The sequence below is a fragment of the Parasteatoda tepidariorum genome, chromosome 12, assembly GCF_982258835.1.
Source record: "Parasteatoda tepidariorum strain Cologne lab strain chromosome 12, Ptep-v5.0, whole genome shotgun sequence".
Taxonomy (NCBI): Eukaryota; Metazoa; Arthropoda; class Arachnida; order Araneae; family Theridiidae; genus Parasteatoda; species Parasteatoda tepidariorum.
In genome coordinates, this window is record NC_141766.1 from 9626651 (window position 1) to 9641687 (window position 15037).

At 29.6% G+C, this 15037-nt stretch overlaps 1 protein-coding gene across 1 annotated transcript in view; it reads right to left on the reverse strand.

Moving 5' to 3' along the window:
• LOC107452696 (homeobox-containing protein 1) overlaps nt 1-14798 on the reverse strand; it is a 29498-nt gene extending 14700 nt beyond the window's left edge. The window contains exon 1 of the mRNA XM_043040010.3: nt 13915-14798. Coding sequence (XP_042895944.1) covers nt 13915-14492 — 578 coding nt within the window. The 5' untranslated portion in view covers nt 14493-14798. The remainder of the gene's footprint in view (nt 1-13914) is intronic.
• Nucleotides 14799-15037: the final 239 nt, after the last annotated feature.

The window sequence follows — 15037 nt, forward strand, 5'->3', positions numbered from 1 at the left end:
AGGTTGTAGTGTCATGATATATATTTTTTTTTAAAAATGGACATAACTCTAATTTGAAACATGTGTAGTCTTGAATTGCGATATGGCATCAACACATGATCACTTATAGGTCTAATTTTAAAATTATCAGCATAGAATTGCATTATAGTGCCAAAAAGCAATCACTCTATACCCTATAATATACAATTTACTATAATTTTAAAAAAAGATTTGCAAAAGATTTTACTTTTACACTATTAAATGCACTATTTCAGTTTTATTACACAATTTGAAATATGAACAATTCAGTATCAAGACCAGTGAAATTTATTTTAGACTCTTTACAGCAAAACAATTTTTAACTCTCTGTTCAATACTAAACTATCATATTATAGCAGCTTTTATATATATATATATATATATATATACTGACGGGGGAAAAATCCAACACCAAGAATGAGTTGTGCTAAATAAACTAAATTTGGTAGGCTTGTTTATACAACTAAAAGATGTCTATTCAAATTTCACACTTGGCGCATAAGTTTGTAGCGCCACTGTGATCATGCTAATCAGAGTAACTTTAAATACATGTTCTATAGTTGTACCTCATCTGCATCAGAAATTAGAGTTGCAGTTGATACTACAGTGACATAACGAATTGTTACAAATTGACTATTTCAAGTACATCTCCGGGCGAGACTTACATTCCACTTACTCTGAAGCACTGCCGTTAACATCGTGAGTGATGTCAATTTAGAGCTTACTGGAGGAAAGAATGATCTATTGTGTTTTGTGGTGAAATTCTGTTCTGCCTTGATGCCAGTGATAGCCGTATATTGGTTAGAAAGAGGCCAAGTGAGCGTCTGCCAGTCCAGTCTACAGCCTTGACACACTGGACCTACATCTGGAGTTATGGTCTGGGGTACAATTTCCTGACAGTATGAGCACCCTCATAGTTATTCACGCACGTTGACTGCAAATTTGTATGTCAACCAGGTGATTCAATCTGTTTTGTTGCCATTCATGAGTAGCATTTAAGGAAGTATTTTCCAACAAGATAACACTCACCCTCATTCTGTGGTTGTAACCCAACATGCTCTACAGAATGTTGGCATGTTGCCAGGCCCGCTAGATCACCAGATCATCCACCAAACGAGCATGTATGGGAATTCATTGGATGACAACTTCAGCATCAGCTATAATCCCGTATTGACTGACCAAGTGCAAAAGGCATGTAACTCCATCCCACAAAATAGCATATGGCATCTGTATGACACAATGCATGCTTGTATTCAGAATTCTGATAGTTACACTGGTTATTAATGTACCACTATTTTATATTTGAAATGGTTTTTATCTTAATTGAATTAACCTGTAATCTTAACACTTTAATCAATTAAATATGTTACTCAGACAAACGCATTGTCAGAATTTCATTACTCTACAATAATTTTTCTTGTTTGTGGTGTTAGGATTTTTTTTCATCAGTGTATATATATATTAAATACATAATTTTTAGCTTTTATAAGGTCACAAAGAATTTTTAGGGTCCAATCTTTTATTCAGGATTAGTTATAAATGGTGGCTGATACCCTTTGTTCCAATTTACAAATCATACTCAGAGGCATTCCTGAGTTAACCATACAAGACGTTGAAGACTGTAAAGCTATTATTGATAACTATCAGAACAAAAAAGTGTAAAATCAGAATTTTCAGCAATTGCAATGGAAATAAAGAAAATTGATATTATGGAAACTACAATATAATTTTAATGTATTTTGTCATCTTGACAAAGGAATGAAGAAAAAAACTATCAAAGCAAACAAAAATTATTTAGGGGTAACTATATCCTTTAGTACAGAATATATTTCTTAGAAGATTAAAGAACAATAAGAAATTGTTTAACTTGTCAATTCTTAATGGATATTAACATTACACTCAGGTCCGAATTTTTAAAAAAAAAATTGGGAGAATAATTACCTTTCATCAAAGATCTGATAGCTATTGCAAGCCTTTGTCCAGGTGCTACCCCAAAATGAATGAGTGCATCATAATTTGAACGAATGTTTGGAAAGGGCTTTCATTTGGAGCAAATATTGAATGATTTCACTGTCTTTTCATATCCACCTACAATAGCCTTCTCTATCCTGTAATTTAATAAATATAAAGAGTGTAAAAGATTTCTGAAGAATTCAAAACAAATCAAATAAAAAAATGAGTATTAGTATAATATTTATAAATGTTACACCGGAGATTATGACTCAAAATTTTGCTAATAAATAAAGAGCGAGGCAAATTGATGTATTTCATTAATATTTAAGATTTCTTATTTTAATTATGAATTACTGAGTAAAGTAATAATCAAAGCATAAAACTGTTAGAATGGCTTTATGACCTGTAACAGGTACATAGCATTGACTTTTAGTGAAAGCTGTCATAATTATTTCTTGAGATTTTTATTAAAAATCATCATAAAGATAAACAAGCATAAAGGAAGGTTGGCTTACATTACTAAACAGATTAAAACATTTTACTTCGGAAATTTCAGTAAACTTCCCCTTCTTTTCAATTCAGTTAATACTTTTTTTTTCCTTCAAAAATGTTATTTTAAAATATTTCTTTCTTTTTTAGTTGATAGAATGGCTGTGACTGATTTTTCAAAATATTTATAGTGTTTCAACATTTGCACCATATGAATAATTTGGAAACTATACAATATCCAACAAAACATGCCCATCTCAAAAGCCAATGGGACAAGAAACAAAATTGACAAATTTTAAGATGGGCAGGTTTTTATAAGAAAGTGTTAAGAAAATGAATTATAAGTATTAAAACTAAATGTTACAGATGCATATTTTAAAAAGTAAAGATCAAATTTTACACAATCTATTTATAACATTCCACATTATTGAAGTTTTTAACATAAAACACATGATTTTCAATGCTTTTGCTCACCATTTTCTTCATCATCATACAAGCATTTTTTAAAAAGTTTCTTTTATGACACATTTGTCTATGCCAGTTTGTAATTACCTTTCATGATCTTGCTATTTCAAATTGTTTTTTATTGAGCCACTAATTTTAACAATGAAATTTTTAAAGTTTTCTCAATTTTTCCATAGAGTTGAAAAAATTATTATTAAATTAATTTTATTTAATTTATAATTATGCAAATTAAATTCCATCAATTATAGTATTTTTAAAAATGCTATTTTTTTTTCTTTAATTTTGTCATTTTCTTTGTCTTTAAAATTACAAACACATACTAAGTGTAACTATGTAATACTGATTATGCAATATTGTAAATTCATCATAAATTAGTTATCTTAATCAAATTATTCATTATAAATTAACTATTGATAAATGTTAAAACAGGAGTCAGTAGCTAAATAGAATTACATTTTATTATAGAATGATGATACAACTTTGACTAGCAGGTAAAATAATTCCATTTATTTTCAACAATTTCATCATAACAAATTAATTCATTATAATTTTAAAATACAAGTAGAGAGTGTGCTGAAGGTGGCGGCAAGCTTTTCTATTTGATGAGAGAAATATGTTTCAAAGTCAAAAATTCCATCTAAGTCCATAACTCTTTTCTAAAATAGTAATACTTTATTTACGTTGCACTAGAGTAGCACAACAGGCAACTCTAATAATGAAGGTCTGGTAAACATTCTTGAGGATGATCCAAAGGCATGCCATTACGATTTTGATCCTCTACAGAGGGGATGGCTCTCCTGCTTTGATTCCTTGACGATGTGTGTGAGACACTCTTTTTGAAAATAGGACTATTTTGTCATAACTGGTCAATAAAGAAGTCCAAGTCAGAAGCTGAACTAGATCAGTGTTCCACTATTATTCAACCAATTTCTGTTCATACTACTCCTATTGGACAATTTGTATTCCTATTAATTGCACCTGCAATTGTTTGATCATTGATGGATTTCCAGTGGATGGGTAGGTTAAGTGACGACAGCTTGGACATCTCTGTAAAGAGAATGAAAAGCTGGAGCAAATAAGTTCTTCTTCTTTTTGAAAGGCGTGAGACACATAACACTGCTTCTTACAGTGTGATACGAATTCTAGCAAAGATTGAGGTGCAGTACCAATGCTTATTAACTTGAATTGAGGTAAGTGTTTGGTCTACATGGATCCAACCTGACCCATCAAACCCCATAAACGTTTGAACAGTGTGGTATACCCAGAAAGAATGGAACAGGAAAACATCATTTGTTGGTGACAGGCGACACAGTAAGCTCAATCACAACATCTGAACCAGCATCGAATCTTCTAGCTTTAAACAGATAATTTACCAATCAGATTTATAAGCAGATAATTTTGAAAAATTTATCAATACAGCTAATGAAAACATGTATTTAACAATGATCAGGGGTTAAGATTTTACCAAAAAGTTTACTAACTGCACACTAAAGGACAGCAGATATTTTAAATTAATCCATGACATTCAAAACAAAATGCCCACTTGCCAAAGACAGAAAACAAAATATTCATTCAAAAAAATCTGCCATAACCTCATGAATGTATTTTATTCAAAGTGCACACAAATAACATTCTGTATTAGAGATGTGATTAAACTTAGCAATATAATTTCTATATTAGTGTTTTAATACTAATTTTAATTCTCTATAAACTTATTTTTGAAATTATTTTTTTCATCACTCAAGTTTTATTCATTTATTACAAATGAAAAGCTATTAGTACTATATTTTAAGCTTTGAGGTAACAGATACTATGCCTACTAATGCAACTTTAAACAACTTGGACTCTCAGGTTAAGAATCAGTTGTAATATCACACAGGAATAGTGAAATTTTACATTCACTGTTAACATTTTATAACTGTGTAAGCACTCAAGAGAATGATTTTAACCTTTTTTTTTTGCACTAAATATCACTTGGCTTTAATTCATGAATGATTGAAGAAAAAAATATAACTTTTTCTTTTATCAACAATGCAATATGAGACAACAATGCAATTGCAAATATTTAATAGTGTTTTGAAATAATGTGTATTAATAGTGTAATGAATCTGACAAATAACGTTTTCCGCTCTGCTGTGCTTCAAACTGAAGCAAAAGCTCAACTATCTTGAACTGTCAGAAAGCTCAAACCAGAATTTTCAAAAAAGTGTGGAAAGATTTTTTTTTAATATTTTATTTACTTATTTATTTTTGCACTAGATTAATCGGCATATTTGAAAATCCAAAGTAAAATACATAAGTCCATAAAAGTCTCCTTCTTTATTATCACCCAAACATCAAAGAGCGTTAAATTTAGCTCAGAAAGAGCACTACTACAAACCCACATCTCCTTATCATTAAACCATAATTGTATAAATTGAAACACACAGTGATGTCAAGGTCAGGTTTCAAGAGAATGTGAAATTTTCCCCTCTTCAGTAAGAGTAAAGGAGATGAATAAGAAAAAAATTAAGTAAAATTAAAAGGGAAATTTTCAGAAATTTAATTTATGGAGTTGAGTGTGGTTAAATTTGTTTGATCAATTTATGATATTTTGATGTTTCTTGAATTAAACTCATTACCATAGGATCACTGATATTCTGCAGGGGGAAAAAAATTTCTCTAAAAGAAATGTTAATAATTCTCAAATAAAACACAAATAATGAATATTAAGTAGATAGAAATTGCAAAGGATTTTTCTATTTTTATTTTCACTACTTAGCAATTTTATTTTCATACACTATTTTATATTAGCATTTACAGTACGGCGCTGCAATTTTTAATTTTCTAATTATTTTTTTATTTTTTGCTGCCAACACTTTTCCTGGAAGTGTGGTAATATGAAAAAATAAGATTTTCAGCAATAATGGCTTGGTTTTGAGAAATAAAAAAATATTTTTATTGGTATTTTTATTATGATTAGGGTTCACTCCAACAATGAAAATTTAGTGGTCCAATGGGACCACCTAGGTATTCATTTAGGGGTTCAAAAACTTAATATGGTAGACAAACATGAAAAAAAATTGAACTCTACAATTACATAATTCATGTTATATGGTACACATCAAAAATTATTAGTTGTCATCTATAATAGCCAAAATCTAATTAGGCTTATTGCCCCATAATGATTAAAGATTAGTATTTATTAAAAGTGGAAAAAATGCATAAACTTACAACTCGAAAAGGGTTATTTCTTTTTGGAAAATCTGAATCGATAAAAAATAAGAGTTCATATTTAAAATTTAAAAGATGCCCCCACCCCCACTATGCACCCAGGGGGAGGGTGGGGTGAAAATTGAGTTCGGTATCATTGGATAGCTTTTAAAAGATATTGAACCCGTGACTACTTTCACTATATTTCTCAAGATGAATTTTGTCTTAAGAATTAAGAACACTAGAAGTTAGTAATAAAGAACTTTATAGCTGTTAGTTAAAATCATGTTTTAAGCACTCAAAAAATATTAAGCACTATATACATTAACAAAATGCAAAATAATTTTCAAAGACTTTACATGATGATAAAATAACTAGTTTCTGATAAAGAACTCTTTTCTTGATTATACTCATTCCATTTTTTAATTATTACTTTAACTATGCAAAAATATGTCAATTCAAAATTATAATTAATTCAACTATTATTTAAAAAGGTTATCAAGTGTAGTTTTTAAATTTAAATAAAAGTTCTTTATAAAAGCATATTCAACAAAACACAAGATTAGTATTATTAATCACATCCAGAGCCGGATTATACCTTTCGTAGGCCCTAGGCACAGAGCCGGATTATACCTTTCGTGGGCCCTAGGCATAGCCGTTTTGGGCCCTCCCCTCCTTCTCCCACTCCTCCCCTCTTTTCAAAATATTGCTAACATTTTCTTGCACATTTTTTTTTTACATTTTTATTAATATGGATTTAAATTTACAAATTTGTTTATCGAACTTTATCTGCAATACCGACATACTGCCGATATTGCAGTTGATATTGATAATACCATTATGATTAGTTCGATCGATAACTATCTTAAAGATAAACCTGTGAATACTTTTCCTAACGCTCACATAGCATTAAGAATATATTTGTCGATTCTTGGATCAAATGCAGAAGGAGAAAGATCTTTCTCCAGATTAAAATTGATAAAAAATTATTTGCGTTCAACAATGAATCAAGATCGTTTGGCATCGCTCGCACTTATGTCTATTGAGTACGACATTTTATGTAGTTTGGAATTCGACAGCATAATACAAGATTTCACTGAATCCAAAAATCGCAAAAAAGTAACATATTAGATCATAAGATTCTGCAAAATAATTTATTACCGAAAAATATTATATTTTTTATTTGTATCTTTATAATTTTGTGCAAAATACGCTTGTTGTTTTTAAAGCTAAATTATTTTTGTCAGCAAATTTTTTTCTCTCAAATTTTTCGTAGGCCCTAGGCACGTGCCTATAGGTTAATCCGGCCCTGATCACATCGCACTTATAAAAATATGTAAAAAATCGAGCAAACTAAGAAAACTTTAGAAAATTCAGAATACAAATGAAAACTAGTGAATGGCCCCTAATAAATTTTGATTAAAATTTGTTACTCGGTTCAGTATTATTTTTAATGAAATTATTAAAAATACAGTCGAACCTGTTTATCTCGAATCTCACGAGAAAAGCGAAAAATTCGAGATAGAGAGGTTTCAAGTTATACAGGTACTATAAAGAAATTAAATTTAATTAAGAAATTTGATTAAAAGTGCTTTGTTTTTAGTAGAAAAATATAGACATTTCTTTAAATTAATTATACCACATACACCTATTTACATAAGTTTTTTAACGTATATTTAACATTGAAAATAATAAATAAGATTTTTGACTGATAACCTTATTTGTTTCAATTATTTTTTTGAGGTTAGAAAGATCGCAAATTCCTCATAGATCGTTTTCTACGGTTCACTTTAAAACTCTTAATTATCCTTTGATCCATTGGTTGCAATTTTGAGGTCAAAATGAATTTCTATTCTCAGCTTTCTTATCTATGTTGAAAAGCTAACCCCTGATGGTCACTACTCATTAACCCCTCCCTCACTGCCAGAATAATTGTATTCCTTTCTAGTTAAGGAAGTGCAGGGATAGTGATTGAAATTCCAAGAAACACCCCCAACCTGTTCATCCTTACTTCCTGTGGATTCACGAAATTCATCTCTGTCTATGAGTTCTGCTGATAAGGAAAGTTTTGACATTTTTGCTCTATTATTAGAAATTCGAGAAATGGAGGTTTTGAAGGGAAAAAAATCGACGTAAACATGGAAAATACATTTATTTTAGACAGTAAATGTAGGGAATTTTAAAAATTTCGAGATAAACAGGTTCAACTGTATTTAAATAATTTATAAATGTAAATACAATGAGAATTGAAGCTAAATATTTTTGCCAGAAGTAAATTACTATATGGTCCCTACACTCTGTAGGTCCCTAAAATCTGAGATAACTGAATTTTTTTACTTTTGTCTTTAAATCAAAAGATTAAGAGATAAATTAAAGATTTTTAGAATGAGAAATCTAAATGACATAAGATTTTTTGCTGCATTTAAAATAGTGCACCCTCCCCCCCTCTACTTCATACTTTTTTAAGATCTTTCCTCTAAATATTATTGAGTTTTTTCATTAAAGAAATGAGGAGTACAGAAAATTTTAAAAGCAATAATACAATGATAAGTAAAAAAAAGTAAAGCACAATAAAGTTAAAAAAATTTTATGCAATTAGTAGACAGTTCAAGTAAAAAAATCTTACGAATAAAAATCTTAATTAATTCTTATCTTTAATAAATCAAATGAATGAAAGGGAGATGGCCTTTGTAGGGGATGAAGCTTTGAGATTCTTGACTGCTCTGGAAATCAAAATGAAAATATGCAATCAAGTCAAGTTCAAGGATTATGGTATCTGTAAGCAGAAGGGCGAGAATTCATCAGCTTGCCAGTGGTAAAGACTATGACACTTAACCAACAAAGAAATTAAGAAGGAAATTAAGAAGAACATTAAGATTTTCCTTTTTTTTTGTCAGGGAAAAGTTTTTTGACAAAGTTTGGTTGGTCCCGGTGATCAGCAAAAATTCAAGAGATTTTTGAGTTCGATTTCAAAGGATATGTTTAGATGCATCTGCTTTGAAACTTGATACACTTCCATCAAGGTGCACATTTGGCTTTGTGGATTTTCTGTCCATTTTCTCATGCACTCAGCTCTACCAGAAGTCTGGTAAGAAAATTTATCAGATGAGTAGAAATTTATTACAAGTTTTCTTTGTTTCATCACAAACTTTGTTACTATACTGTCTCTTTTGTTTTGGTAGTAAGGTTACAGAGTATGTGTAGAACAGTACAATGTTTCCTTGAAAATACAGGTACTGCACGGTTGGCTTTTTTTAACAGGGTGTGAAGCCAAATCTTTCAACAAAAAATAAGCATCTTTTAAGCACTTTTTCAGCACTCAAAAAATATTTTTAAGCACTATATATATTAACAAAATGCAAAATAATTTTCAAAGACTACTTGATCATGATAAAATAAAAATTTAGTTTCTGAAAAAGAAATCTTTTCTTGATTATATTAGCCATTATAAAATGATCAAGAGATTTTTCGGTTTGATATCAGAAGCCTGAATTGGAAAATATCTTGCATGGAAAAATAGTTGCACATGAGAATGTAATAATCTCACCGAATCCGGCTCAATAAACGCACATGCGGGCTAGCAAGTATTTCATCAAACATGTAAAATGATTGGAGCTTTCATACACTATGGATCGAAGGCACGCCGAAATAGATTGTGGTTGAATGAATTGTGAAAACGTTGAATAGAACTATGTGAAAAGCACGGTTTTGTATGCTACGTGGCGGAAATCGACATGGCAAAGAAAAAAAATCTCATTTTTGAAAAGAGAAAATTAAGCACTTTTTTAAAACACAGAATGAAAAAAGCACCTTTAAGGGCTTTTAAAAAACGAAAATAAGCACTTCATAAAAACGCTACTCTAAGCACCAGGTTTAATAGCTTTCCCCAATGTCTAAGGAATATTATAAAGATAATATCCTTCCTGAACTTCCACTGCTTATATCAGTGCCTTTTATTTTTCCTTTGTCTTCTTTTTTTTTTTTTTTTTCAATTTATCTATTTCTCTCTTAAAGGTTTTTTTTTTTTTCAAAATACTGCTATTGTCATAAATTTTCGTTTTATATTCCTTATCTTTCTTCCTACAAACATCTCTTTTTTTTTGGAACATTCTAGTTCTATATTCTTTCAGCTGCTGTTTTCCCCATATTGATTATTCACTTAAAAAACTTTTAACTATAATACTAAACATACTATCAAATAAAAATGGCACAGCTTTGTATAAAAAGTGTGCTTTAATTGTGGAGGAACTGGTTTAAACTAGTTGAAACAGGATGCATTAGCACTTGTTTACATTTCTAGAGTTCCTTTTCAATGGTCATCCTATCAATTTTGTGTAACTGAGGGGAGATTTAGTCCTCTCTGTTAGATCCCCTCTGTTATATGAGAAACTTCAAAATTCTTAATTTTTTTTCTCAAAAATATTACTTAACATGATTGTACTAATAGACTTTATTGTAAAAACCAGTTATTAAGTTAAAAGGTTTTTTGTGTAACCAATAAAATAAACTTAAAAGAATAATTGTAACAGAGGGGACAAATATATATTTGAGATAATTTTTGATTTAAAAAAAGAATTTTTTAATGGAAATCACTGCATAATTAAGACTTAGAAACAATTTATTTTACAATATAAATTGAACTATATGTAAAATTGTAATATTTTTAATAACTTATTCTTCTTTAAAAATTTTTTTTTTTGGTAGAATAACTCAAAATCATGAATGCCCTCTATTTATGATGAATTTTACTATAATCATGCATAATTTCTGAATTAATAAATTACAACAAAGATCCTTTAAAATACCAAATACGAAGATATTGCTTAAACTTTAAAAATTCACTACTGGTTTCAGTTGGCATGGAATTCAACTACTACATGTGAAGTTCGAATCACAGATTCAAGAAATCCCTCTCTGACACGCTCGGTTTGCGCCGATATTCGCAATTTTTCAATTGTTCTTTCAACAGTTATTGCTAGACATTTTTACATTTTTTCAAAAAACAATCTCTGATGCTTTTTTAGACAATTTTATTGCAAGCGAAACTGAAATAACTTAGTAGATTGTTGATTTTTTTTTTACTTTTAGGCATCGCTTTTTTGACTTTTCATTGCTAGTGTATTATTTCAACAGGTTTTTTAAAAATTCTGGTTATTTCTCCGTTGATGTTATTTCTATACAAAAAAATTTGGATTGTGCATTTTATGCTGATAGTATCGTAATCCGTGTAGTGTTTAGATTGCATTTACAGCAGTTACGGATTTTGACTTTCAAGTGGTTTTAAAATATCCCAATACATTTCCGACAATATGGAAAATTCAAACCAAGAATTTAAATATTTAATTTTCAATGCAATCATTCTATCAATTTCTTCGGCTGTTAGTTTTTAATACTGATTTCCACATAGTTTTTAAAATCCGATATTATTTATTACTACAACCAAACCTTGAAAGAAACACACTTAGTAACCCTTCTTTGAAGAGCCAAATTGGCGCGACTTTTCCGGAATTTTAAATATTTGAATTTTTTAGCATGATGATGACTAACAAAATGCAAAAAAGGAAATTAATGTGTTTTACCCCCTACAAAATGTGACAATATCACACATAATATAGGAATAAAAAAATATTACATTCAATTAAAAAAAATTATATAAAATTTTATTTTATCGAAATAATTTGTTTTTTTTTGTAAACTTAACACTTTTGTTACTTTAAATTAGTAACATGTATATTTCTTATTATTAAAATTATCTTGCAGAAAGATATTAGTGCTAGAGAGGTTTGTCGCAGAAAGCCCGAAAAAATTCCGCCATAAGGCTTATCTTACAAGTTAAGTTTATCTTTCATGTTAAGCTTCAGACTATGAAGAAAAAAACTCTCAGTATCCAACTATGTTACTGGAGTTAAAGTTAACATTTCATATCTCTAGTTGGAAATTACATTGAACCGGAAAATAAAATAACTGAAATTAACTGATGAATTCATGAATATTTTCGTTGAATTGTCTAACACAATAAAAGCCTTAGAGCTTTTAATTACTAAGGAGACATAATAACCACCATCAATGATGGTAATTCAGTGTTTTCATCATAGAAAAAAAATGGGTGAGAATTTCTCACCCTTTCTCAAAAACAGGGTGAGATTTCAGAAAGTTAAGTGAGATTTCTAAAAACTAAAAAAACACAAATAGACCTGGAAAAAAAATCATTTCTTTTATTATAATACATTTTTAACGTCTTCTATTTTTTAAAGCATTGAATATTCTTGCTGCATCATCATAGAAGATTTTGCCTTTACTAGGTATTTGTCCATCTTACATTAGTGCATAAAAAATTTGAACGTCTTACATGAAAAAACCTTACCTACGGTAAACACGTGGTTGCAGAGAAATGTGTTCTGAAAGGGGTTCCGTGGTTCGGTTGTGTTCTGTTGTTCGAAAAGGTTCTGAACAATACTGGTAAATAGGGAAGCTAGATAACGGAGCAAATGTTGAAAATAATGAAGATCCAGGAAGAAAAGTGAAACGGATTTTATTCTAAATATCGTAATTCAAAGCTTCTTCCAAAATGCGAGAAATTCGCGAATTTTGAAATTGATTTATAGAATGCGCGAATTTCTCGCAGTAATAATTTTTTAATGCGAGAAAAGAAAAAAATATGCGAGATTCTCGCGTTCTCGCGCTGTAGTGAAAACACTGTAATTTGTATGTTTGCAAAAACTTAGATCCAAAATAAAGATACATTGGAAAAAATATTGAATTCATTCCCTTTTTTAAACTGCAAGATTCAATTACTATTAAAAAATAAGAAAGGGTGAGCAATGTACCTATTTTTTATCTTAAATTTTTACCACTTTTTGTAACAATAATTGATTCCTTTCAAGACCTTTGTGATATGAATTTACTTAGTTTTACCAACTAAGTTTAAGAATGATCACTTTTTGACATTGTGTTTAATATTCTACATTACAGCTTCTTAGCAGCAATTCTTTTGATGCCATATCGCGAGACATATTTGCACTACACAAGATTTTAAATATGCATTTTTCTAAAATTTTTAACAATATGAACATTGTAATTTAAACACTCTTAACAATTTTACCAATAAGGTAAGTAATCACCTTGACTACCAGATTAAAATAACCATGTTAATGAAAAGTTTAAAGGTTCTGTGCTAGAACCTTTACCCTTACCGTCTCTGTGAGTATGACTACAGAAAGGATAAATCATACTTTTAAAACATAGAATATACTTAATCAAAGAAAATTTGAACAAAATCAGAAAGGATGCTTAGAAAGATTCTCATATTTCATGCACCCCTTTGTAAACCTCTATATATTTTTTATATATTTAATAGTTTTGAAATTTTTTTTACACTTCACAGTCCTTCCTTTTTTATTAGAAAAAATTGCAACAAAATACTGCTGCAACAGAAAAATCCGATATCTCTATAGGATGACACTTCCGTTCGAATGTAGCAAACTTCTTTATCAATTGATCTTAACACATAGAATTGAAGTTATGTTATATGAACCTTATTTCCTCCCAAATGGAAATTTGCTTGTATTAATAACACAACTATATAAATACACTTCTTTAGAGGATTAGCACAAAACAAACATTTTTGATACTAGATAATTTATTAACAAAATCATAATTATTCTGACACTTATCAAAATGTTAGTTTGGTGGCATCAAACTACAATAACTTACCTGGGAACAGATTTTTACACCATATTCATAAGGTTTATTTATGTTTAAATATCAATCATTTCAAATTTAACTTATTCTACTCACTTTTTTAATTCTTGAAGCTCTGCAAGTTCTTCAGATTGCACCTCCATTGGATAAAATGAACAGTTAAATGAGCTGTTGTACGCACTTTGAGACATTGATTCTGAACAAGAAACAATAGATGAATCATTAACAGGAGTTAAAGCCAGTTCATTTTCCATTCTAGATGACATATCTGCAGTATTTACTGAACAATCCCCATTTAGTGCCAATGAATCAGAAACATCTTCACAGGTATTAGTACCATTGCGTTGTGACACTGGTTGAGAATTAAAATACTCATTAGGTTTGTATGACATTTGATGAGAACCACCGTTAACAGCAGGAACAGAAGCTGCGTGAATAGGAACACTTGAACCTGTTAAAACTGAAGCAGTGCAATTACTTCGAACAACAGCTGTACTACTAAAAGAAAATTCCATGTTGTGATTATGATACTGATCGCCATACGAGCATGTTCTGCCAAACTCAGATTCAAAACGCTCTAATTCTGTAAAAGCTAATAAAACTTGTTCTCTAGTAATTCCACTACTTCGTAGCCGACGTATCAGTTCAATTTGTTCTACTGTAAAAAGAGCCATTTATGATTTTAATCAATCTACATGTTTTACTTTCGTTATTCAGTATACCAAAAAAAAGTTGAAAAATTAAAAGACCTTCTGTCACCACTAAGAGAAGCCATCGTCAAAATTCGATGCTCATTGGGATTTTAATATCCCAAAACTACATCAAGTGTTTACTATACTTTCAAGTTATAACTGGTTTAACGCAAAGTGTGATTTTGGAAAGAATGCCGGCTTATATGGGTACATTAAATTACAGCAATTGTTTATCTGAATTAAAATTATGGATTCGCTTCACTTCAACAATTTTAAGCTGTAATAATCAGGGCTTTCTCACTTTTGTTTTTTGTCTAGCACAATCAGAAAGAAAAAAAAAACTGATGAATATAAAAAATTTAAAAACTAAATACAATAATCTTCTTAATCTTTGTTTAAAATATATACAAAATTAAAAAAAAGAAAGTCTAAAACATCTTTGAATTATTCTCATAAATTCAGCAATTATTACATTTTTGACGCTTTTGCGCAAGAAAGGGTCATTGGCGATCGAAATGGGCTGCAGG